General features: G+C 40.1%; 1 protein-coding gene across 15 annotated transcripts in view; it reads left to right on the top strand.

Moving 5' to 3' along the window:
* The window catches only part of MYO3A (myosin IIIA), a 190,803-nt gene that overhangs the window by 95,766 nt on the left and 67,512 nt on the right, over positions 1–27,525 (top strand). For 14 of the 15 annotated variants that reach the window (XR_009007533.1, XR_009007534.1, XM_057543227.1 and 11 more), the window contains 5 exons: positions 7,635–7,733; positions 7,845–7,959; positions 14,400–14,526; positions 18,649–18,859; positions 21,037–21,184. Coding sequence is in view for 13 of the 15 variants with exons in the window: in XM_057543227.1 (XP_057399210.1) it covers positions 7,635–7,733; positions 7,845–7,959; positions 14,400–14,526; positions 18,649–18,859; positions 21,037–21,184 (700 nt within the window). In the remaining 2 variants the exon portion in view is untranslated. The remainder of the gene's footprint in view (positions 1–7,634; positions 7,734–7,844; positions 7,960–14,399; positions 14,527–18,648; positions 18,860–21,036; positions 21,185–27,525) is intronic. The other variant, XM_057543234.1, reaches the window with a different exon arrangement.

Here is a 27,525-nt window from a genome sequence, read left to right as displayed (position 1 = left end):
TAAATTCTTTTCTTCTCTTTTTGCCTCTACTCATGTTATCCTACCCCCATCTCTGACCACATTTAGTTGTATACTGATGGTATTTCTCATGTTGCTGCTGTCGTATAAGTTGTGACTTAAAGCCTTTCCTAAATGTAGATGATTTTAAAGAGGAAATTTTAAAAAGAGGCTACTCACTTCCAAGAAGAAAATGAGCATACAGAACTCAGTGCTAGAAAATGCTCATAAATATAAATGATTGCTGTTTCACTGTAGTTTTCTCCTGTTACTGCAATTTAGTTCAGCAAGCATTGCTTGCGTGTCTCTCACATGCCCAGCACTTTCCCAGACGCTGCAGGAGACATCAACCAAATGGCAGATGTGTGCTCTCTGCTGTGGAGAAAGAGAAAATATTATTTATGGATCAGTTACTCTGTGTCAGGCACTGTGCTGGGCATTTTACCTCCATAATCTCTCTTAATTCCTTCAGCGATATGACAGGGGTTATTGTCTATTTTCTACAGGAGGAAACAGACCAAGAAAATTATAATAAGTTGCCTAATGTCAAAAAGCTAATAAGTGACTGAATTGGGGTTTGAAGCCATGTCTCTCTATTTGACTCCAGAGCCCACCATTCATTCATTCATCCACCCATGTGGCTCATATTTACTGAGTACCTACTAAGTGCCAGGAGCTGTTCTAGGCCCGGGAGCTATAGGGCCGTAAGACAGGATTCCCGTGTACAGCAGCGCGTGGTCTCCCGGGAGCCACGCATGCTTTCATCCGGAGCTTGCTGATGACCATCACCGGCTGGTTTCTGAACTCACAGGAAAGTAGGCAATGAGTTCACCTGCGGAGAGTGAGCAGGCAGACGGCGAGGGTCGGGGGGATCCAGGAGACTGGATGTCCTGGAGGAGGGAGTCCTGGAGGAAGGAGGTGTAACTAACCAGGACACGCTAGAAGCACTGTGTCGTGAGCACTTCACGGAGCCCTGTGAATGCAAGGCTGCGCTGCTGACTTTGCACGCCTCACTGCAGGCCCCTTTGTCGAATATTCCAAGGTTTCACACGTGGGGTGAGTTGCACCCTTGTGAGGACTTTGCCGTAGATTTGAGGCGTTAGAGGCCTTGGCTGCACGGTGATCCCCAGGGTCCAGGGCACATGAGACAGCCTGGAGGGCCTTCCTGCGCATGGCTGAGTGGGGCCCTGAGGAAGCATTAGAGGCTCCGCAGTAGGGGTGGGCCAGAGCCAGAGAATACAATGACCCTTGAACAGTGGGGGGTTGAGGGGCGCCGACCCCCATGGCCGTCAAAAATCTCCTTATTTACTTATGCAAAAATCTGCTTTTGACTTTTCTCAAACTTAACTCCTAATAGCCTACTGTTAACCAGAAGCCTTACTGATAACCCAGTTAACACATATTTTGTATATTATGTGTATTATATACAATATTCTTATAATAAGTTAAGGTAGAGAAACGAAAATGTTATTAAGAAAATTATAAGGAAGAGAAAATACAGTGAAAGTACTGTACTGTCTCTACTGATGCCGTAAGTTTATGTCGTCTGTTCACAAGGTGAATCATCTGTCGGTACCTACATCAGTATTGTCTTAGATGATCCAAAACACTGTAGGTGTTATACTAACACTAAACATCAAAAATGAAAAGGTAATGTGAAGAAGAAATTCATATTTACTTACAGGGACGATTTGTGCGTTGATAAGGAAGAAGCAGCGGTATGGTTGCCTTATGTCACCCGGTGTCATCCGTACAATTGCTTCACCGCAGCCCAGCCGATACACTAATGAGTGAATCTTATAAAATGTTAAGGCATATTACAGCCATATTCATCCTACAGTAATGGAGACATCGGTACATGTTTCAGAAAACTACTTTGTGTTGATAGGCTGATACGCAGTTTCTCCATTTACGAGAGAGAGGCATTCTGTACAATAAAGTAATTCTTTGAAAGCAGAGTGATACAAGAGTAAGAACAGTAGCACATTGTTAAGTTTATATTAACTGTCACTCCCCTTATGCCTGTAAAGATAGGTTCTCCACTTTAAGTCTTGCACATGATATTCTACACACAATTTGAAAATATTTATTGAAAAAATTTGCATACAAACGGACCCACACAGTTCAAATCCCTGTTGTTCAAGGGTCAGCTGTACTATCTGGTGACTTGCTGAGCCCCTACATGTGTTCCCAGGCCATTCTGACCTGGGAACCACTGATCCCACGAGTGTGTGTGGGTTGCTATGGAAGATTCTCTGCCTTTAAGGATGTAGTTAAGGCAGAACATGAGATGGGTAATCTTTGGAGGTGTCTTCCTTCCCTGTTCCTTTAATTCTCTTAATTGTTTATCTACCAAAGGTCAGTATATTTCCTATAGCATCTCCAGGTCTTGTCAAATTACAGTCCTCAGTAAATGTAAGCTGATAATTAGACAGAACACCACCAGTTACGCGTGTCTGCATACATGAGTCACTCCTTTAATTGTGCACTGCATCATTTAAGCATTAGAGGTGTGACACATAGAGCAATCAATGTGATTTCATTAGAACAAAGCAAACTGAATTACATGCTGTGCCCGTCTTAGAGGAATTTTATTATTTTATGGTGAGAAAAGACAAGAACTAAACTTTCTGTTCTGTTCTAACCTTGCTTGTGTACAACGCTCATGTTCATCGAAGTATTACTAGTGACTGCCACAAATAATGGCTGGGGGCGTAGAAGGTACGAACACAGCCAGCTCTAAATGATGCCACCATCCTCACTTCAGCGTCTGAGCCTGTGGATGCCCCTTTTCCTGAAATGCTCGCCTGTCTTTGCTTCCATGACTGGACTCTTCTCTGAGTTTTTTTTCTCTGACTTAGATTTATCTATCCATCCATTCCCAAAATGTATACTCATCAAAGATCTGTTCTTGGAGTGTTTCTCTTTTCTCTATATATTCTCACACTTAGCAATTTCTTCTGACGTCATGGCTCAGTGGATAGCTCTGTGTGATTGACAGCCAAAGATGTACCTCTTGCTGTCTCCCAAGTTCATGTGTGCGGTTTTTTTTTTTTTTTTTGGCTGCATTGGGTCTTCGTTGCTGCGCTTCTCTAGTTGCGGCGAGCGGGGGCTACTCTCCCTTGTGGTGCGCGGGCTTCTCACTGCGGAGGCTTCTCTTGTTGCAGAGCACGGACTCTAGGTGTGTGGGCTTCAGTAGTTGCGGCATGTGGGCTGCGAGTTGTGTCTCGCAGGCTCTAGAGCACAGGCTCAGTAGTCGTGCTTAGTTGCTCCGCGGCACGTGGGATCTTCCTGGACCAGGACTCGAACCAGTGTCCCCTGCATTGGCTGGCAGATTCTTAACCCCTGCACCACCAGGAAAGTCCCCAAGTTCATGTTTTTCATTGCCAGCAACCTGGATATTTTGCTGTCATCTCGAATTCAACTGAATACAGGCACACCTTGGAGATATTGTAGGTTCAGTTCCAGCCCCTTGCAATAAGGTGAATATCACAATAAAGCAAGTCACATGAAGTTTTTGGTCTCCCAGTGCATATAAAAGTTATGTCTACAATACATTGTAGTCTCTTACGTGTGCAGTAGCATTGCGTCTAAAAAAACAATGCACATACCTTAATTAAAAAATACTTTATTGTTAAAAAATGCTAGCATCTGATCCTTCAGCGAGTTGTAATTTTTTGGCTGGTAGAGGGTCTTGCCTTGATGCTGGTGGCTACTGACTGATCAGGACGGTGGCTGCTAAAGGCTGGGGTGACCGTGACAACTTCTTAAAAGGCAACGAGGTTTCCCTCATCGATTGACTCTTCCTTTCATGAACGATTCCTCTGTGACCTGCGATGGTGTTTGGTAGCATTTTACCCACAGTGGAACTTCTTTCAACATTGGAGTCAGTCTTCTCAAACCCTGCTGCTGCTTCATCAACTAAGTTTATGTCATATTCTCAGTTTTTTGTTGTCATTTCAACAGTCTTCTCAGCATCTTCACCAGGAGTAGATTCCACATTAAGAAACCACTTTCCTTGCTCATCCGTAAGATGCAACTCTTCAGCTGTTCAAGTTTTACCATGAGATTGTAGCCATTCAGTCACATCTTCAGGCTCCACTTCTAATTCTAGTTTTCTTGCTATTTCTACCACATCTGCAGTTACTTCCCCCCATAAAGGCTTGAGCCCCTCAAAGTCATCCATGAGGGTTGGAATCAACTTCTTCCAGACTCCTGTTAATGCTGATATTTTGACCTCTTCCCATGAATCATGAATGTTCTTAATGGAATCTAGAATGGTGTATCCTTTCCAGAAGGTTTTCAATTGACTTTACCCAGATTCATCAAAGGAATCACTGTCTGTGGCAGCTATAGCCTTACAACATATATTTCTTAAATAATAAGACTTGAAAGTCAGAATTACTTCTTGATCCATGGGCTGCAGAATGGACGCTGTGTTAGCAGGCGTGAAAAAGCCATTAATCCTGTTGTCCACCAGAGGTCTTGGCTGACTAGGTGCATTGTCCATGAACTATAATATTTTGGAAGGAACCTTCTTTCTGAGCAGTAGGTCTCAACAGTGGGCTTAAAATATTCAGGAAACCATGTTGTAAACAGATGTGCTCTCATCCAGGCTTTGTTGTTCCATTTAGAGCAGGGGTCCCCAACCCCCGGGCCGTGGACCGGTACCAGTCCTGTTAGGAACTGGGCCGCACAGCAGGAGGTGAGCAGCGGGCAAGCAAGCGAGGCTTCGTCTGCCGCTCCCCATGGCTTCCCATCGCTCCCCATGGCTCCCCATCGCTCCCCACGGCTCCCCACGGCTCCCCGTCGCTCCCCGTTGCTCCCCGTCGCTCCCCATGGCTCCCCATCTCTCCCCATGGCTCCCCATCGCTCCCCATCACTCCCCATGGCTCCCCGTCGCTCCCCATCGCTCCCTGTGGCTCCCCATCGCTCCCCATGGCTCCCCATGGCTCCCCACGCCTCCCCACCGCTCCCCGTCGCTCCCCATGGCTCCCCATCTCTCCCCATGGCTCCCCATCGCTCCCCATCGCTCCCCATGGCTCCCCGTCGCTCCCCATGGCTCCCCATCTCTCCCCATGGCTCCCCATGGCTCCCCATCGCTCCCCATGGCTCCCCATGGCTCCCCATGGCTCCCCATCTCTCCCCATGGCTCCCCATGGCTCCCCATCGCTCCCCATGGCTCCCCATCGCTCCCCATGGCTCCCCCATGGCTCCCCATCGCTCCGCATGGCTCCCCATCGCTCCCCATGGCTCCCCATGGCTCCCCATCTCTCCCCATCGCTCCCCATGGCTCCCCATCACTCCCCATCGCTCCCCATGGCTACCCATGGCTCCCCATGGCTCCCCATGGCTCCCCATCGCTCCCCATCGCTCCCCATGGCTCCCCATGGCTCCCCATGGCTCCCCATCACTCCCCATTGCTCGCATTACCACCTGGACCATCTGCCCCACTCCGGTCCGTGGAAAAATTGTCTTCCATGAAACTGGTGCCTGGTGCCAAAAAGGTTGGGGACCGCTGCTTTAGAGAGCACATGCAGAGTAGATTTAGCATAATTCTTAATGGCCCTAGGATTTGCAGAATGGTAAATGAACATTGTCTTTAGCTTAAAGTCACCAGCTGCATTAACCTCTAACAGGCGAGTCAACCTGTCCTTTGAAGCCAGGCATTGAGTTCTCTTCTCTAGCTATGAAAGTCCTAGATGGCATCTTCTAATATAAGGCTATTTCGTCTACACTGAAAATCTGTTGTTTAGTGTAGCCACCTGCATTGACTGTCTTAGTTAGATCTTCCGGATAACTTGCTGCAGCTTCTGCGTCAGCACTTGCTGCTTCACCTTGCATTGCTGTGTTATGGAGACGGCCCCTTTCCTTAGACCTCGTGAACCAACCTCTCCTAGCTTCAGACTCCTGCAGCTTCCTCACCGCTCTCAGTCTTCACAAAATTGAAGAGAGTTAGGGCCTTGCTCTGGATTAGGCTTTGGCTTAGGGGAATATTGTGGCTGGTTTGATCTTCTGTCCAGATCACTAAAACTTTCTTCATAACACCAATAAGCCTGTTTTGCTTTCTCACCATTCACTGGAGTAGCACTTTTAATTTCCTTCAAGGACTTTTCTTTTGCATTCACAACTTGGCTGACTGTTTGTTGCAAGAGGCCTAGCTTTCAGCCTATCTCAGCTTTTGACATGCCTTCCTCACTAAGCTTAATCATGTCTAGATTTTGATTTAAAGTGAGAGACGTGCAACTCTTCCTTTCACTTGAACACTTAGAGGCCATTGCAGGGTTGTTAATTGGCCTAATTTCAATATTGTCATGTCTCAGGGAAGAGAAGAGGGAGAGAGATAGGGAAACAGCCGGTTGGTAGAGCAGTCAGAACACACACAGCATTTACTGATTAAGTTCACTGTCTGTATAAGATTGTCCATAGAGCGTGAGGTTCCTGGCTCCCCAAACTAATCACAACAGTAACATCAAAATCACTGATCACACATCACCGTGACAAATGTTATAATAATGAAAAAGCTTGAAATATTGTGAGAATTACCACAGAGATGCGAAGTGAGTCATTGCTGTTGGAAAAATGGTACCAATAGACTTGCTTGATACAGCATTCCCAGAAACTTTCAATTTGTAAACATCGCAGCATCTGTGAAGCACAATAAAGCCAAGTGCAGTAAAACGAGGTATACCTGTACTCATTGTCCAAAACCCGTTTTCTTACCTTGGTCCCTATTTTTTGGAAGGGCACCATCTTCTCTAAGGTGGAAGAATGAAAAGGGAGACTGAAACTGTAAGCCAGGAGAGAACTTCCTGATCTTGGAGAGGAAGTGGGGTCCATCTCAGATCTCTCTAGAGCAAAAGGAAGACAAGGGAAGGAGAAGCAGGGGTCCCTGGGGTCCTAGTATCAATAGTTATGTTGTGGAACTTCCTGAAACAGAGACTCACTTTGCTGTGACCCACACTCCTTAATTGTACTCTTCCAGTGTCTTGGAAAGGCTGTTTACATGTAGAACCACAGAGTCATGGAACTTGAGATTCGTAAGGAACAGGTTTCTCATGCAAGTGAGAAGACTGAGCCCCAGAAGGACAGTGTAGCGAGGTGGTTAAAGACGTGGGCTTTGGAGGCAAACAGCCCTGGTTAAATCCAGTTTGGCCATCAACATTGTGACCTGAGGGTGAGATTAGTGTCCCCTCTAAGCTTCGGTTCCCTTGTACGTGAAATGAGAGGGTCATGGCAGGTAAATGAGATACTGCAGCACCCACCACCGCCTGGCATGCTCTAGTTATTATTACTTTGTTTCTTTTTCTGTTGGCTCCTGCTGGCATGGAAACGCCAAGAAGTCAGGGCGTTTTGATTGCTTGCTCCAGCTGTATCCCCCGTGCCTAGAACAATGCCTCGCGGACACGCAGATATCCGCCGAATGACTCAGACAGGTGCTTAGCAGAGTGTGCAATCTGCTGACAGTTGTGGTCCAAAAGAGCGATGGGTCGTAACCACAGAGGGCCAGAACCCAGTGTTCTGGGAAGTGCTGGGTGGCGCTTACAGGCGTTCTGGTAATTATATTGCCAAGAAACTTTAGCGATGAATAAATGTTCTTACTAACCACCTTCCTGAAAATGGCTTGTTTTTTTCAGTGGAGAAAAAAATTTTCATATTTTTTACTACATCTATGCTGGTTTAGCTGAAAAGAAGAAACTAGCCCATTACAAATTGCCGGAAAATAAGCCTCCCAGGTAACCCAGCAGCTTGAACTTTCGTAAATAATGCTTCTACTTTTCACTTAATCACTCATTTCACTTAATTTCAGATTTTTACCTGTCCTTTCTTTTTTTTTTTTTTTCCAGATACCTGCAAAATGACCACATCAGAACAGTACAGGACGTGTTGAATAATAGTTTCTATAAATCCCAATATGAATTAATTGAGCAGTGTTTCAAAGTCATCGGTTTTACAATGGAGGTGAGTATGGAAGACATTTGAACCTCTTTAGGAAGTGTCTTTTTGTCCTCACTGATGGTAAGAGTTAGCATTTATTGAGTGGTCCATATGTCAGATATTGTGCTAAGTGCTTTACATGGATAATTTTTAAATTACTGAAACGACCTTATGAAATAACTAGAATTATAATTTTTACTTTATACATGAGGAAACATGGCCTTGAGATACAACTGAATTTCGTTCTGTTCTTAATCTTTTATTTTACTTATATTTGCATCTCCCACATATATATAAAATTTTATGTAAATGCATAAATGTGATCATGTCACATTCTTTTTTAGTGCAGTTTTCTTTTTCTAACAACTTTATTAAGACATAATTCACATACCCTACAAATCAACTGTTTAAAAGTGTACATTTTAATGACTTTTAATACAGTCACTGAGGTGTGCATCCTTCCCCGTAATCACTTTGAGAATATTTTCATGTTCTAAATTTTTCACTCCAAACGAAACCTGCTAGTGATTAGCAGTTCCTCCTCATTCCCATCCCACCTCTGCTTCTATCACTGTAGATCTGTTTATTCTGGACATTTCGCATGAATTGAGTGATGCAATATGTCACCCTTTGTGACCAGCTTCTCTCATTTGACATAATGTTTTCAAGGTCCATCCATGTTGTAGCATGTGTCAGTACTTCATTTCTTTTTATTGAGGAATAATATTCCATTGTATGGATATACCTCATGTTATTTGTCCATTCATCATGTGATGGGCATTTGGATTGTTTCCACTTTTCAGTCATTATCAGTAATGCTGCTGTGATCATCCATGTCTGAGTTTTTGTGTGACATGAGTTTTCACTTCTCTTTAGGATATACCAAGGGTGGAAGAGCCAGGTTATAGAGTAACACTATGTTTAACCTTTTGAGGAACTACCAGACTGTGTTCCAAAGCAGCCACACTATTTTACATTCCAATCGGCAGCGTATAAAGGTTCTGATTTCTCTCCATCTTCCCCAGCACTTATTATTATCTGTTTATAGCCATTCTAGTGGGTGTGATGTGGTGTGTCACTGTGGTTTTGGTTTGCATTTCCCTAAAGGCTTATGATGCTGAACTTCTTTTCATGTACTTATCTTTTCATGTAATTTATCATTTACATATCTTCTTTGAAGAAACATCTGTTCAGATTCTTTGCCAATTTTTTAATTAGGTTGTCTTTTTATTATTGAGTTGTAAGAATTCTTTGTATTGTAGATACAAGTGTCGTATGATTTGCAAAAATTTTCTCTCTTTTGTTGTCTTTTTACTTTTTTGATGGCATCCTTTGAAGCCACATTATCTGTATTATTGATTTCATTTTTAAAATATTTTTATTAACGTATTAATTTGGTTTCTTATGTTGTTCTTTTTCTTAAGGAGAATACTTGGTTCCTCTGTTTCTTCATTTTCCTTATTTAATAATGAAGGTATTTAAGGCTATAAATTTATCCCTGAGTAATAAAGATTTCTTTCTTTGTCCTAGGTTGTTTTTTAAATTTTTATAACAAAGTATCTTGTTTACTAGGGATTCCTGAAGGTTTTTAGAGAAGCTTTCAGACTCTGCTCTTAGTAGTTTACTGTTTGCTGTGTTGATTCAGTCCTACGATAAAAAGAACACTTCACTCGGAACATGAATCAGGCTTTTAGATGAACTCTTGCAGGAAAGTAATGTGCAATTTGTTGGATTTTAATTTCATTTTCATAAATGATACTCCTGCAACTTGAAACTGTTAGTGTGTCTGCTTAAGAAGTTTACTGAAATTCCTTAGGTTATCAAATCTCTACTAAGAGCCTGAGCTAAAAATAATACCTGATTCTTCTCCAAAAGTTTGGAAAATTTTATCAGTAGGATGTAAAATGTAGAGATGCTGATAGAAGTGAAACTTGACAAGAATCATTCAAATTATGTGCAGTGAGGTTATTGAATCTAATTTTGTAGCGTGTTTTTCAGGCCCTGTTGCCTCCCTTCTAAAATGGAAGGCTGTCAGCGGTAACCTTTTGTCCATTTGATGCATTTGCTCACCAGAAAGTAATATTTCTAAAGCTGTACCTGTTCTCAGAATAGAGAAAAGTTTGCTGCTAAGTGCATTTTCTCCAAATACGGATCCTCTGCTGTTGACAGCTCTGACGATGGGTGGTCTCCCAGTCTTGACTTCTCTTTGAAAGCCTTTGACTTCACCTTGGGTATCCTTGCTGCAGGCCTGAGGGGAAGTATTCTTAAGACCTTGACCTTAGGGAATGAGGTGTGATCTCTGCCAGCTGGGTGAGGTTGGAGAAGCAGGACAGATGAATGACTTTTTTTTTTGCCTTGAAATGAGGACCTTCAGGAGAGGTTTAAGTAAACCAGGGTAATCTTTGTCCATCAGGAAACATTTCAACTTTTAGAATTAATTTTTCTGGTGTGGGCTTTCTCCGTAGCCAAGAGGAATTCAGATTCGATGGCGAGGCTCCCGACCTGGTTGCCTTTACAGCCCCAGAATTTAGGACTCTGAATTCTTGAGTTCTGAATAAGCTTTGCTACTAAGTTTCTAGATGTATGAACCGGTTGTGGGGAGGGGTGGGTGAGAGCTGTAGAAGCCACAGGGGACCTGGCAGGCTGCTCTCAGGACCAACTGAAACAAAATAACTCCTCTGGGGACCAGAGAAGAATTATTACCATGACTTTCCAGTTTTTGCCAGAAGATGGAGAATTATATGGACCAGAGAGAGAAGCATTACTGTAGACTCATGGGTAAGCCAGGGTTGAATGCATCCTTAGGCAGATACTCTACTCACAGGAAGTCTTGAGCTAAAGTTGAGTAACTTTTTTGTTTGTTTGTTTGTTTGTTTGTTTTTTTAAATTTTATTTATTTATTTATTTATTTTTGGCTGTGTTGGGTCTTCGTTTCTGTGCGAGGGCTTTTTTCTCTAGTTGCGGCGAGCGGGGGCCACTCCTCATCGCGGTGCGCAGGCCTCTCACCATCGCGGCCTCTCTTGTTGCGGAGCACAGGCTCCAGACGTGCAGGCTCAGTAGGTGTGGCTCACGGGCCCAGTTGCTCCGCGGCATGTGGGATCTTCCTGGTCCAGGGCTCGAACCCGTGTCCCCTGCATTGGCAGGCAGATTCTCAACCACTGCGCCACCAGGGAAGCCCTTGAGTAACTGTTTGATTTAGAAGTAGAGGCTCCAGCTTGACCATCTTTCTTTCTGAAGGATGCATTCTTTCCGTAGATTCATGGACCCTGGCTGGAACTTTGGCTGTCCACTCTATAAACTGCAGCTCAGATCAGGAAACTCAGTGGTTCTGTGGTCTCTAGGCAGAAGGGAGATGATTCGGACCTTCTCTCTGTTGATGCATTAAATAGCTTTAGGCTGTAAAATGGAAAAAAAGAATCCATTGTTTGTTAAGATTTCTGAGGGTTTTTAGGGAAGCTTGCAGACTTTGCTCTTAGCTGTAATACATTACTATGAAGAACTTTCTGCAGGTGAGACAAATGCATGGTTCTTAAAGGGCCAGTATACAAATCTTATTCCCCTACTGCACTCTCACAAAAGAAAAAGAAGAAGAAAAAGAGGAGGAGGGGGAGGAGGAGGAGAAGAGCAAGAAGCGGCAGCAACAGCAAAGGTTGGCGGGTGACTGGATTGATGTATGAGGACAAGACAGTTTGCTGGGTCAGTAAAAGCCTTTGCTGGAGAGTTGGGAGAAAAGTGATGAGGACAGGAGTTGAACAATTGAGAGAGTACTCAGCTTATAGAACTTACTGTGGATATCTCACGTGAAGGGTGGAGTGGTATGTGCTCTTTTTTTAGCCGTGAGGTCTGGGTGGCGGACATCATGTGACACTGAAAACTGCTGTCAACCTTACCTGGCTACCTTTTGGGAACAATACCAATCTGAACTCTACCGTTTGGAGCCAGAGATGACCCTAATACATTTCCTAATAAAACAGATATTGTTATTACTAGTGCAGTGTGTATGGAATTGGTTCAGCTCTGGGAGAGGAAGTCCCTGACTTGGATGGCATGAGTTTCAGCCATATTCCAAGTGACCTATGACTGCCACCCAGAGATTTCAGACAAGCCCTGGGAGACACTCCGGGTGATTCCACATGCCACCCTGTTCCAGACTTAGTCCCGTTCATATGCTCTAATTCTGAGGTTCCACGCATCGTTGGTGACCACCTGGGTCTTTTGCTCTCATTCTGGCTCAGAGGACCAAGATCTTGTTCCCCCCCTGAATGTTTGAGCACAATATAAAACCCAGCTTAGCTGCATCAGGAGTAAAAATAGGATATTTGCTGCTCCAGCAGGCTAGCATGATGCTAGTTAAACTTAACTCTACCGCACCCCAAGCCCTTCCTGGTTGTGGCTGCTTTCGGTTCATCTTCCTCACTTCTGTTTGCCAAAGTTCAAATTCAGATCAGCCTTCTCCCATCTGTTGCATCACTTTCCCTCTCCCTAACCTCCCTCCAACCCTGCCGTCACCCACAGCCTGTACCTATGGAGACAAGTTGATTTAAGCACTAGCGGATATCCTGGCTCTTAAAGCAGAAAGGGATGCGGTGAATAAAGAAAAACACAGCATCCACTCCTGTCTCCAATCCTTGGTCCTACGATGAATGTTGCTAGTGGTAGATGCCCCTTTGGACTGCAGTCTGGTTCTATTGGTTGCCTGGTTGGGGGAAGACGGGAGAGGTTCATTGGACCTCAGAGCACCCTCCAAACTGGAAGCATGTTGTACTCCAGGCAAGCAGCTCCTGCTGCCGACCTGGGGCTGGGCCCCTTTGTAGTTCTTTTCCCTGCTTTACGTCATCGGAAGAGCTTATCTTCTTACCAGTTCCTTCCCCCAGAGGTTGCTATCTTAGAAGTAGGGAACCATTTTTAATTGGTTTGTTTATTACCTCCAAGTCCCAGTCGTCAGAGGCAATGTTTCACTTATATTTGCCTCAACTGCTTTCCATTGCCTGGTAGAGCAATGTTTAGTCACATTAAAATGAAACCAGTCTAGCAGTTAACATCTAGTGACAAACATATTTCATTTATGTAAGACTGTATGTTCCAAATTTAAACATATTCAGTGTTTACTGAACATCCAAACATAATAGCTTAGGATAAAGGAAAACATAACATCTGTTTCTGGAGCTGAAGCACAATCACTGCTAAATATTTTGTGAAGACTTTTAGTCCAGTTCAAGGTGACTCTCCTAGAATGTGCTGGTCTCCACCCCTAAAAGCAGAGCCTCAGAGAGTTAACAGGGCAGACTGTCCCGGTTTGGAGACAGTGGAATTAAACTGAGTGGGTGTTTACTTCCTTTTTATCCCACTCGTGATTTTTTTTCATGTCATCTCACTGAGTTGTTTGGATATGTCTTTTGTCCGTAGCTGCTTCAGTTTCATTTTGGAAAGAGGCAACTTGCACAATCAAGTTAAATGGCTTGATTTTCACATCCTTTAATCACAGCTTGCTGCCTACACATTTTACGGCTGCACAATTTTGGTGACTTTCCAATACAGAGAGTGTCTCTCTCTCTCTCTCTCTCTCTCGCTTTCTCTCTCATTCTCTCTCTGCCCCCTTGTCTTTCTCCGGTTGGTGTCAACAGCACCCATGGTGTAGGTTTCCCTTTAAATATTTCGGGGTTTACAATTTACTTGTACATTTGTGATTCAGCACAGGCCAGGCAAAGTGACAGGCAAATCAAAATCATATATTCTCTACAAATAACACAAATTGGCAAACTCTTAAAACTTTTCAAAACCCATGATTTCCTAAGCCATTTTCCTGCCACGGTTTTAAAATCAATGATTAGTAGTTTTATGAGTCAACTCATTTAGAGGCAGTTTTTATCGTGTCATGACAGGAATTTGATTTGTTTCCCTTTGCACAAAGTCATAAGTCTTTTGTCTAAGATGAGAATGCCTTTTTTTTTTCTCCTGCTTTAATTTTGCTTACATTTCTTATAACAGTCTAAAATCACAAGCTAGTACATTTTCTTTGGATGATCAGTTATGGCTTCAGTTGTGATCAAATAATATTTGTGAAGTAAATTTTAAAGTATTTAAAGCATCACACAGTGTTGAATTCTATGAAACACTTTATTTTTAAAAATTGGTTTTAGTTAGGGTGGGAGGGGCATAAAAGTCCCTTTTAGTTAGTCATTTGATAATAATTTAAAAAGGATAATTTGATACCTAGTTGTCTTCATTCAACATACATAAAAAGTTACAATCTTGAATGCCATAATTCAGCCAGCATCGATGATTTGAAGAGAATGAGAGGACCAAGGAAGCCAGTTGACTTCTCTTAGTTTGACATCATAGTCTGTGGGATGACCTTGTTGTGCTGGAGCCTAAAGATTCTTCCCCATCTGTCGGCAGCCACAGTCACTGCCTTGCTGTACTCAAGGGGAGAACGATGCTAATATTTCTGTGCTGTGTTTCAGCAACTTGGAAGTGTATACAGTATACTGGCTGCAATCCTGAACGTTGGAAACATTGACTTTTCTTCTGTGGCAACCGAGCACCAGATTGACAAGAGCCACATTTCTAATCATGCAGCTCTGGAGAACTGTGAGTTTTATTATCTTGCATTCAAAACTGAACTCCTAAAAAAAGTCTGATGACATACTGAAAGTGTCACATAGGGGTAACTTCAAGCAGTTGTACTTTTATGGAATCCTAAAAATGAATACTCAGATTCAATTTGTCTCAACTGAAGTTTTCAAAGTCCACTATTTAAAACAGATCTTCATGCCTACAAATAAACTGTAGAAAACATTTCTGAAGGCTAGGCTTTCATGATTATTTTAGGAGCTATTTACATTTCAATGTAAAAACACAGAAAGCGTAATTAAAATTTAGCAAACTGATCTGAAAAAGAGTTAAAGTTGTTATTGTGATAACAATTTGGCATCTCTATCATTTTATAAGTAATAAAGATCTGAATATTTATTTTCGTACTGGATGGATGTTCTATACGCATTCATCTTGGGTTGATTAATTTTGGAGTCACTTTCTATGCAAGAAAAGTACATCATGGTATTTGCTTCAAATCAGCTTTTCTCTTACTGGCAGAGTTTGATAAATTATTTCAGTCATTTAAGGTTTCTCACTGATACCGTCCAGTGGCAAAGCTTTTTAATTTAGAATATACCCTGATTTTTATTTTTAGTATTGTCATACTCCTCCACAATCCCAGATTTGTTAAAGTGTCATTCATAACCCAGGAAATAATGTTATAAAATTTTGTTTATATATTTTTTTCTGATTTATACTTACTCAGGAACAGAATGAGATGTTTTAGGATAATTTCAGAGGGCCAGATGCCAAACCATCCTGGTCTGGATCTGTCCCCAAATCCCCATCATCTCCATCCCGCCAGCTTGGTACTACAGCAGAACAAGCATCTGAGGTTGACATGTAATGATTGGCAGGTACCGGGAAACCTGTTCTGGCTTTTCATATATAAAGAAAACTTAATTGGCACGTAAGATATTAGGTTATCAGAAGTGGAAGGAATAGCCAGAAAACGCCAATGATAAGATTCAAACCTCACCATCTGATCATAATTACAAGAGTTATCAGCAACCAACAGAATGAGTTGCAATAGAGCTATGTCGTGAATCTGAGTACACTTAGAAACTACCAAACTGAAAAATGATTTTGATGATTGGCCACCCATTTCCGTATAGCAGGAGACAGTCATATGGGTCACAGAAGGTTAATATTAATATGAATATAGTTAAAATTAATTAAAGCACTCATGGAAAAATAGAAATTTTACTAATTTACATTAAAATGATTTGTAATTAAAGTTACAAGGAATTATCTCCAAACCAGGGCCATGTTTCCAGATGATTTTACAGGTGCACGGTTTCAGTCAGGCACCAGTTTTGTCCATTCTATCCCAAAACTCTCTCCCAAATATGACCTCTTGTCTTTCTCTCCATCATCATTATTCTCATCCAAGACACATCACCTCTCACCTGAACTAAGTGACCACCCAGTTGTTCATTCCACATTAATTCTTGAACTTTTCCAGGTTGTCCTCCACAGTTCATTCAGGAACCACGTAACACATGTATCCGTGGTGTCTCTCAGTCTTCCTCTCCCCCTCCTTGTCCCTCTGCTTCTCCCCCTCCCTCTATCTTCCCACTTGTTCTTCTTGATTAGCTTCTCATTCCCTCTGGATAAAGACCATCAAGAAGAGAACTTTGTCTTAAAAGGGGTTCTACTTAGCAGTATATCCCCAGGTAAAACGCCTGGCATGTAGTAGATGTTCAATAAATAAATATATGTCAAATGAATGAATAATGGGGGAATAGAAATAGACATACCAGTCAATAGGAGACATTATTCAGAAACAGAACGAAGTAGAATTACCAGAAAGGCATTACAAATCACTAGGGAATCAGTGTTGTAGGGACAAGCAACTGGCTGACCATTTGGAGGAGGAGGAGTTTGAATCCTTCTCATACACCATATACCAAAGTGTATTCCAAATGTCTATCAGTTTAAATGCAAATAAGTAAATAAATACATACATACATAAATGTACAGGACAAAATGCATTTATATAATCCTGAGATGAGAAAAGACTTGAAGGACTTTATGTGCAGAAAACCAAGAGCAGAAATAATTTTTTAAGTGGATATTTGACTACATAAAAATTAAAGCTTTCATACCAAAAAAAGGAAAATAAATTAAATTGCAATGCAAATGAAAAATGAGGGAAAATACTTGCAACATATATATCAAAGCATTATTCTCTTTAAACTCTTATAAATTGATTAGTAAGAGATGAATATATCAATGAAAAAGAGGCAGTTTACAAAATAAGAAAATGAAAATCAATGAAAAAGTGGCAGTTTACAAAGTAAGAGCCACAAATCACTAATAAAAATATGAAAAGAAGAAAGTATTCAGCTTTGCTAGGAGTCAAAAACAAATTGAAAGAAGAAAGCATTCTTTTTTAAAATAATAATCCCTGGTGTCCATGAAATTGTGTTGAAATTATTTAACTTTCATTTGGCTGATAGGAGTACAGTTGGTTCAGAGTTTTTGAAGAGCAGCTAAATAGTATATATCAAAAGGCTTAGAAGTGTTTATATTCTCAACCAATTGCTGAATTTAGGCAGTTTATGCTAAGAAAATAATACAAGATAGAAACACAGATTCATGCCCAAAGTATTCATCCTAGCATTCTTTACAATTGTGAATATATGGAAGCAACCTAAACATCCAACAATTTAAAAATTGATATGTTATGATATATGTCAGAATATTATGCGGCAAATTAAAATTATATTAACAAACAGTATTCAACAAAATGGGAAACGCTTAAGATATTAAGATAAAATGTATGTGCAGAATAGTGGTAATAAACATGCCTAGACGGAAAAAAACTCAGAATGTTTTCTCTGAAGGTAGGATTTCTGTATTAAGCTTATATTACTTCTACATTGTGAAAAAATAATTTTGTTTAAATAAGGTTCAACAATTTTAGCAACATAACCAAGAAATGTCTTGTCCCAAGTGCTAAAACTAAATTTAAAATGTTCAAAATATTTTAAAAGGAGAACGACTGATTTGAGAAATTAGCCTATCTGTCATGTAATAGTTTGGGTTAAGGATGTTTATTATATTCAAAAATGAGTTTTGTTCACTGAGTTAAAATTACCTGTGATATTTAATTAAATATTAAATATTCGGGCAATAAGTTTTAACAAGCTTTAGTCATTGACATATGTAACTGAAAAATAGTAGTATGATTAAAAAGTATATGAATGTTGGGCTTCCCTGGTGGCGCAGTGGTTGAGAATCTGCCTGCTAATGCAGGAGACACGGGTTCGAGCCCTGGTCTGGGAAGATCCCACATGCCACGGAGCAGCTGGGCCCGTGAGCCACAGCTGCTGAGCCTGCGCGTCTGGAGCCTGTGCCCCGCAACGGGAGGGGCCGCGATAGTGAAAGGCCCGCGCACCGCGATGAAGAGCGGTCCCCGCACCGCGATGAAGAGTGGCCCCCACTTGCCGCAACTAGAGAAAGCCCTCACACGAACCGAAGACCCAACACAGCCAAAAATAAATAAATAAATAAATAAATAAATGAAATAAATTAAATACAACAGCTTAAAAAAAAAAAAAAAAAGAGATACAGGGTTAACTAAAATATAAAAAAAAAAAAAAAAAAGTATATGAATGTCAAGGTGTTTTATGCGCGTTTGTTTCCATATTGCAAAAGTTACTTAAAATGCATTTGTTTGGGTATATCCCTGAAGTCTAGGTAACTTTACAATTAATTTCCATGTTTTGAAAATGTGTCTATAATAATGGCATCCAAATGATAGCAAAACTGTTCATTATGTTTTTAAATATTTTAACATAATTCAGTGAAATTGTGTTTGGCATCACCTAAACAACCACTGGTTTGTGTGGCGGGTCACTCTGTCAGCCAGCTCAGTTTGGGTTGTGCTGTATTATACAACAGCCTATAGCTGACCAGTCGAGATAAGCGGAGAAAGATGATCAAGAAGAAACATAGGGCTCCTATTGAATAGGATATTCTTTTTATATTATAAAACCTTCACATGTTTATTTCATGTCATTTGAAGAAGGTGAATTAAGACATTTTCATTCTCTGGGAAACGACTTCATTGTCATAATATCTTCTAACAACACGTTTATTTATTTTTAGCTGCTTCTTTGCTTTGCATTCAAGCAGATGAGCTACAAGAAGCTCTCACCTCCCACTGTGTGGTCACTAGAGGAGAAACCATCATACGACCCAATACTGTAGAGAAAGCTACTGACGTCAGGGATGCGACGGCGAAAACTTTATATGGACGCCTGTTTAGTTGGATAGTCAATTGCATTAACAGCTTATTGAAGCACAACGCATCACCCAGGTAAAAAACTTTATAGAACTTGTTCCCCAAATGTCAGGTGATGTAAATCTGTTTTCTAATTTACTGATTTATCTGTGAGTCCCTTTGAAAATGTTTCTAATTGGTGTCATTTAATTATTCAAGTTTTGTTTCTAGTTTAAGCTCTGCTTTATTTCCTAATGGTGCCACTTCATTGCATCAGGTAGCTATAAAACTTTAAAACTGCTGGAACACAGAAACTGTAGCAACATGAATAAACATAATAGAAAGTGATTTTTTAGTGTGACTTCTTACTGTCAATTTATATGTTCTTTTAGTTAGAAGGTGTGCTGTGAAGCATATACCGTTTTATACTTGTAGAGAATCTCTATTCAGCAGTTCTTTGTCTTTGTTTTGAGGGACTGAATTAAATTTTCAAGGCAAAGGAAAACTTTCTTTTCATAGTTTAACTCTCCTTATAACCCAGCAGGGGTACATGTGATCTTCAATGAAATTTGGTCAAGAAATGCTCTAGATATCTAATAAGTGATAGAGCAAGATGTGAACAGTAGTATTATCTGACCATAACAGATGCAAGATGTAACTTAAGTCTCCGGCCTGTCTAGTACCGTATCTGAAATCGCAGCCACCATTGAGTGCTCTCTGTACACCAGGGATTGTGCCGAGATATATCTTTACATTTACATCCAAAGCTTTGTTCTCCTGTAAATTATATAATCTTTAGAAATTTGTATGTGAAAAATATGGTGGATTCCTACCTTAAGATCACCTCTTTCACACTTGCTTACTAAGCATAAAAGACCATTTCATATACATTTCAGGTGTGTAATTCACTGTTATTTTTCCACTAAAATACACACCACACCATAGTATCATTCAGACTATCCAAGAGAGTTAAGAACATGGAGGAATAACGTTCTTAACTCTCTCTCCCTCAAAATTAGTGAACAGAGGTAACCATTGTGGAGGAGCAGGGGAAAAATTGCATCTGGAATATTGAATTGTAAAATAGTATTTAATTGTATTTTAAAGTATTTCATTATGTTATAAATTAATATATATTTATATCTCTCTCCAGGTTACTGTTCATCCCATATTAAAAATTATGAGTGGATAATTAAAAACCAAATAACAGTTCTTTAAAATAAGTAAAATATTTTTAGCAGGATGTTTTAATTGTCCTAAAATGAGAGACTAAATACTCTTTCACAGAATTTTTCCTTTTCTGGTGCGGTTTTTACTGAACATATTCATACTGTATTCTGAGCGCTGGCTAGGATTTCCCTGTGATTCATGACTCGCTCTAGGAGTAGTTTCTGTACTACAAGGAAAATATTGTACTGTCTACATATTAAAATGAATGCTACGTAGTTAATGTTCTGTGGAGGGAAACTTTTTCAATTAAGAAAATTTTCGCATGGACATATATACACTACCAAATGTAAAATAGATAGCTAGTGGGAAGCAGCCGCATAGCACAGGGAGATCAGCTCGGTGCTTTGTGACCACCTAGAGGGGTGGGATAGGGACGGTGGGAGGGAGACACAAGAGGGAGGAGATATGGGGATATATTTATATGTATAGCTGATTCACTTTGGTTTGTTTTTTGTTTTTTGTTTTTTCTTTAATAGCATTTTTACCACTGGGGGCTTATATCTTATTTATTTATTTATTATTATTATTATTTTTTATATTTATTTTTGGCTGTGTTGGGTCTTCATTTCTGTGTGAGGGCCTCCTCTAGTTGCGGCAAGCGGGGGCCACTCTTCATCACGGTGCGCGGGCCTCTCACTATCGCGGCCTCTCTCTTTGTTGCGGAGCACAGGCTCCAGACGCGCAGGCTCAGTAGGTGTGGCTCACGGGCCTAGTTGCTCCGCGGCATGTGGGATCTTCCCAGACCAGGGCTCGAACCTATGTCCCCTGCATTGGCAGGCAGATTCTCAACCACTGGGCCACCAGGGAAGCCCCCACTTTGTTTTAAAGCAGAAACTAACACACCATTGTAAAGCAATTATACTCCAATAAAGATGTTAAAAAAAAAATTAAAAAAAAAAAAAAAAGAAAAGAAAATTTTCACTCTATGTCCTGGTAGTAGTTTCTTAGCTAAATCACAAAAGTGACTCTGAGATAACGCTGCTTTGAATTACCTCCTAAGAAGATAAATAAGAACTCAAAATAATGCCTCTTCAATCTTCCAGTGGGAATGATGATGAGCTAAGCATTGGCATTCTGGATATATTTGGCTTTGAAAATTTCAAAAGAAATTCCTTTGAGCAGCTGTGCATTAACATTGCAAATGAACAAATTCAGTTTTATTTCAATCAACATGTGTTCGCCTGGGAACAGGTAAGTTGAGGTGCTTTGTTATATATAGTATAGATGCATGCAGCGTGTGTGTTCTGTGGAGAATTGTGCTAGGAAGCAGGATCTAAATCATAGATTTAAAGCCTGAAACGTTTAATAAAGACCAAAAAAAGATTTCCTTTTCTCCATGCTCATTATGAAAACAAAAACAAGGCAAAAAGCTGGTAGGAATTTAGTGTGTCTTGATACGTGGTGCTGAGCGTCCTCCATCAAAACTCACTGGACTCTTCTCCAAAACTTAGCAGGTCTGAGCCCTTGCAAACAAAGAAGTTTCCTTTGGAAATTTAAGTAAGCAGATGTGTCTAGCTCTTTCTCTTTCTGTAGACTGCATAGCTGAAATTCTGTTTGAAATGTAAATATCCATCTAAAATGCATTAAACTTCAGAATTCCAGTTGCTAGGCAGCAGAATGCAAGATAATGGATTTGCTGTAAATGCCATGAAACGGTAATTTTGTCATGGTACAGTGTGTAATAATGATTCAGCTTCAAAAGTCAGAAACTCACTTGAATTGCATTTGGCAAAACGTTAGTGTTAAAATTATTTAGTTAATCAAGTCTAAAAGAAATAGTCGTGTTTTATATCATTTAGTGTGCTATTTCTCCTTTAAATAATATAAAATTGTTTTGTGTTTACTGATTAAAACTGAGGTTTTTGTTTAAATTTGAGATAAATTAGAGGTACATAAACCTCTTTTGATTCAAAATATTTAGCCTTATTGCAAATTTACTTTGAGATCGCATTTTGAAAACAGTGGTTGCACAAAAAATGTTTGGATTGTGACATTTCTTAGGTCAAAAAAGGGACATAAATTTAAGATTTTATCTGTTTGCACAGCTCTCATCTACCCCAGATTCTTGTTCATCACATACTCATTCTCTCACCCTCTCCCTCTACCCCTTCTCCACTCCTCTCCAGTAGTGCCATCCTTTGGCCTAGTTATATGATGAAATCTTTTAAAGTCTTTAAAAACAGAGCCCTTCTCCAGCCTGCTATGTCTGTAGCCATGACCCTTTCTCTTCCCTTCATAGCCAGGCTCCTTGAAAACATATTCAACATTCACTGTAAAGTATTGATTTCTTCCCCGCCTGGGTACATTGAGTCCATAGTATCTGGCTACTGGAAGGGCCCTTCTTAATCTCATCAGTCATTAGTATCAGAAACATTTTAGTCTCCACATTATTGTCAACCCTGTTGACAGATTCCTGTTTCTGGAAAATCCCTCTTTTGTCATCTCTAACACGCTTTCTGTTTCTCTAGCTCTTTGATGGCTTCCTCCTTTACTCTTCCTGCACCAGCCCATAAATCAGTGGTTCTTAACCCTGGCTACATATCTGAATCACTTGGGTAAAATCCCAGTGCTCAGGTCCTATCCCAGACCAATTAAGTCAGATATCTTGGAATGAGACCTAGCTATCACTATTTTTTAAAGGTTCCCAGTCTGTTCCAATGTGCAGCCAATTTCTGCCCTAAATGCTAGCTCCCAATGAGTTCTATATTTGACCTCTTCTTATATTCACTAGGAAAGAATCTATTTCCAATATTTCAACTACTCCCTAAATGCTAGGGATGCTCCAATCCTCACCTCCAACCCATGCCTCTCTCTAAACCTCCCCTGATTAGGACAGCTTCCAGAACTTTATCCAGAATTGAACTCATCATCTTTCCCTCCCACTTATATTCTTTCTTAGAGAATGGCATCTCTATCCACCAGCTTACTCAAGCCAAAAATGTTATGTTACATTTCATTTCTCATTTCTGAAATCCAAAAAATCAGTGAGACTTATTCTTATTCCTCCCTCCTCTATGCTCCAGTAAAAACATTTGACATTTGACATCACAGTATTTAGTTTCCATTTTTGCTCTCTCTCACTAGGCTGAAGACTCCTTGAGGTCAAGGATTGTGGGATTGTGTATTAATTCTTTTTGTATCTTCAGAGCCTGGCATATAGCAAATGCTCAGTAAATATTTATTAATCAATGTCATCTTGCTTTAATGACTCACAATGTTCACAGAATCCATTCTAACCAGAAATTGAAATAAGTAAATTTTTTTTAGTTTGGACTTTTTGATAGGGATCTATTAGGATTACTTGCTTCATGGGACCAGGTGCATCTTTGTGTATTTCCCATCTGATTAATTAATTAACAACTTGTGTTAGCAAACTTCTATTATTCTTCTCTTTGGGGGGTTGAGGTTAGAACCTGATTTTATTGGAATTACCCTTTAAACCAGTGTACATATCTTTCAATAATTATTTGCTTTTCACTTTTTTATAAAATTGTAGTTTACAGTTCACTTTGATTGATAGCCTTGAATTTCATTCATCATCCTAATACTCTTAATTGTTTTGTCTTTGGGCTTGCTACAAATGAAACTACTCTAATATGGCTCTTTTAAAAATATCCTTGAGAGGCTTTCAAGACAAAACCAACTCAAAATTGCCCCAACAAATTAAAAATGCAACTAGGATCCAAGATTATGCAAAGCACTTTGAGGAAATAAGGCCATTCCCAGTCCTTTCAAGTGCCTTCCTAGGGTAATGACCCAAGCATCCCTACTTCATAATCTTACGGACCAAGCATTGGCAGCTGAGTGATCAGGTCAGTGAATCTGGATCTGGTGGACACAGGAGTAGTCAGAGATTCTGTTGATTTTAACGTGTGTGTGCACCTGTTTGGGTTTTTTTTTTCTTTCACTCTGTCACTTACCTCTGAAAGCAAAAATTGTAACTGAGAAATGCTTATGTAGCTGTATGTATTAGCTACCACAGATAAAGAGAGCACACTTATACCGATTTCTATACATAAGAAACAGCTACTTAAGCCAAATCATTAATTAAAATCATGGTCACACTTCTTCTGGTCAAATGTAATCATAGGTTTGACCTAAGAGCTCCTTCGCTTAGTAAAGCCGTTATTGCTTATCAGGAAGATGTAACGTTCTCAGTTTCATGGACATACAAATGATCTGTCCAATCTGAGCAAGACACAAGCCTTGGGTAGCATCTTCACAGATGAAAGCACTCTGGTTCTGCTTTAATCAACAAATATTATCTTTATCGACAGTCCTACAACATTGGGACATAAAGTTTGGCTAAAGGCGTTTCCTGTTTTTGCCCCAGTTCTGTTTGCATGTGATGTACAGTAAAGTTGGTTATGAAGGTATTTTGAATATCATTTTCCTATTACTTTCTATTAAAACAATAATCAATAGACTACAGTAAAACATGTTTAGTGAAAGAGTTTATGACAGTGACCTAATCCATAGTTTGTTGAGTGGATAGTTTTGTTTCTCAGAATGGTTGCCTCCAACTAACCATTTGTATTCCTTTTGAAACATATTCCTAAATCTGGGAACCTCATTTTTAAAAAAAATATTTATTTATTTGGTTGCACGCGGTCTTAGTTGCGGCATGCAGGCTCCTTAGTTGTGGCATGCAAATTCTTAGTTGCAGCATGCATGATCTAGTTCCCTGACCAGGGATCGAACGTGGGCCCCCTGCATTGGGAGTGTGGAGTCTTATCCACTGGGCCACCAGGGAAGTCCCTGGGAACCTCATTTTTAACTCACTGGCAGCTATGCCTCTTTTCTTCTCAAAACCTACTTTTCTATGGACATAAATTACATTCCTCGGAACCTCAACCCACAACCAAGAGCATCCAGAACTTGTATCTTTTTTTCTCCTTACTATCCAGATATTTAGAATGTTTAAGACAGTAGGTCTAGAGTAGTATTGTTTTTCTAATGTGTATAATATATAGCTCCTGAAAATTGTCTGGTTTGATATTTCATTTGAAGCTTCCATACTTTTACAGCACTAGAAGAACCATTTGACTTTAATAAAATTTAAAGGAACAATTTATGTCTGAAAACAGTAGTTTGAAAATTAGATAATAATCTAGGTCCCCTCCCCTGCAAATAGATGATGAGGAGTATTGTTGTAATCTTTTAAAATTCAAGACTCAATCAAACTCTGCTAAATAAGTTGCAACTGAAAAGTGTATACTTTTCTGTCAACTTTATTAATTCCACAAATAGAGTGTTCATATTTCAGCCTTCCCTATTTGATTTGTATAGCATTATTTTATGCACATTGTTTACTTCCATATTTTTCAAAAAGCTTTTAATTAGCAGCTCAAAGAGCAGCAAACAAGCCATCGCATTTCTAATAAGGGAGGTATCTTTTCGAAATAGCCCTCACACTGAATCTCCGTGGTAATTTGTAGCCAAGACTTTGCTTTTGTTGGGTTTGTTTTTGCTTATTTTCTGGTTTTCTTCCATATGAAAGGGAGCTCAATGAACAGGAACCATGGATTAGTCCCCCATGGGCATGAGTTTGAATTGGAATAAATGGCATTGTTTTTTAGACCCAGAAGTCATGTATGATACTACAAAGCATTGTTCTAGAATCCTGAAGATTCCCTCTACTTCCTCATATGCCTATTTATACCTAGGATAAGCTTTCTGATCCATTAGTGCAGCACATTTTTCTCACTCTTAACTGAACTAAAGTTTTTTGGGTTTTTTTTTTTTTTTTTTGGCTGTATTGGGTCTTCATTGCTGCACGAGGGCATTTTTCTAGTTGCGGCATGCAAACTTCTCATTGTGGTGTCTTCTCTTGTTGCAGAGCACCGGCTCTAGGCGCACAGGCTTCAGTAGTTGTGGCACACAGACTCAGTAGTTGTGGCTCGCGGGCTCTAGAGCACAGGCTCAGTAGTTGTGGTGCACGGGCTTAGTTGCTCCGCAGCATGTGGGATCTTCCCAGACCAGGGCTTGAACCCGTGTCCCCTGCATTGGCAGGTGGATTCTTAACCACTGCACCACCAGGGAAGTCCCTAAACTTTGTTTTTAAAGTGAGCTATTAATATTTGTTTTGCTAAAAGATAGGCATACATATATATACATATATAATTTATATATGCACTCATGGGTTTAAAATTAAAAGTCAGAAGTCATTTTATAAGCAGGAAGCTATTTACGGCACGTAATGGAAACAATAACTGCAATTATGGCTCTGGCTTCTCGCAGAAACTGATGTGTATGAATTTTATCTCCAGCTGTTCACATCCTAAAGTTTAAAGCTTTTGAGGATTTGAATGTGGGCTCCAACACATAATTTGTGGCAATTACAAAGAACAAAGATTCATTCAATTATATAGTATCTATACTTGCAACGTTTTTTATCATCATAAAGTAAAAAGAATCAGTCATCTGGTAAAAAAATATGTGGGCAATTCGAAACAAACCCCTTATAAATGTCTTCAAATTGTTTTGCTTGCAAAGTGTGAATTTTTATCTTATATCCAGCTTTCTTTCCTATTGCACGCGCCATATGTGTGTGATGGTGATGGCATTTGTCTTATGTGAGCTCTCCAAGGGATAAAGGCAATGTTACAGGCATTTTCCTTAAGCATTAAGACAGCTGTACATTTAAGAAACCCTTGGTATGCAATAAATCTTCCTTTATAAATGCTTGGCCAAGTTTTAGGCTACTGTTTGAGATCACACACAGATGTTCCTTAAACTTCTCACCTGCTAAGTGAGTGTGGAAGCTGGTACCCAAATGAGTCGATACACGTGGCACATTCCTGCAGCATCTCCTGGCTGTGAGCGGGCCACCCTCCCTCTCTGGCTCCCGCAGGCAGCCTCCTGGGCTCCTGGGTCCTCCCCGTCCCTCACTCGACACCCACGCTGCACTCAGTCTGCTTCTTTTCTATCAAGGAAGTTGGCCAACACCCTGAATGTGATGTGGGGATTTGTGGTACTTACTTTGGCAATTTGATAATATTTTAAAAAATCTTTTAATTATGATTAAAAATAATTTTGAGTGAAGTATACAGTGAGGAGCATCAATCCGTACACAGTTACTATAGTTTTCTACGTGTAAGGTTAGAACATAGTATTGACAAACTGAAATAAAATTTTTTGGTAAAGACGTAGACATGACAGTAAAGCAGAAATAGTTTAAGGTGAAAGAGATCCTGGTGTATGGAAAACTACATGTCTGAATTCCTAACTGAAATTCCTCCTTCTCCTAAACCAATACCTGTCAATAGAATGTAAATTTGTAAAATCCTTTATGGCTTTTAAAGACTTTTCAAGGTTAGGTACCACATACAAAAAGTGACTAGGTGAAACTTTTCATCTCAAAATGTATATCTCTTTTTCTGAAAAAGGAAGCTCTTCTAGAGAGTATCATTTAAATCTCCTTTCTCCAAAGTTCTTAAATATATGTAAAATATAACATGTATATTTTATTAGGGATTATGCAAAATACTTTCTCGTTAGTTTACTTGTCAAATTCTGAATTAATGACCTAT

Source organism: Balaenoptera acutorostrata, chromosome 3 (genome assembly GCF_949987535.1).
Source record: "Balaenoptera acutorostrata chromosome 3, mBalAcu1.1, whole genome shotgun sequence".
Classification (NCBI taxonomy): Eukaryota; Metazoa; Chordata; class Mammalia; order Artiodactyla; family Balaenopteridae; genus Balaenoptera; species Balaenoptera acutorostrata.
This window is presented reverse-complemented; position numbering and strand designations above follow the sequence as displayed.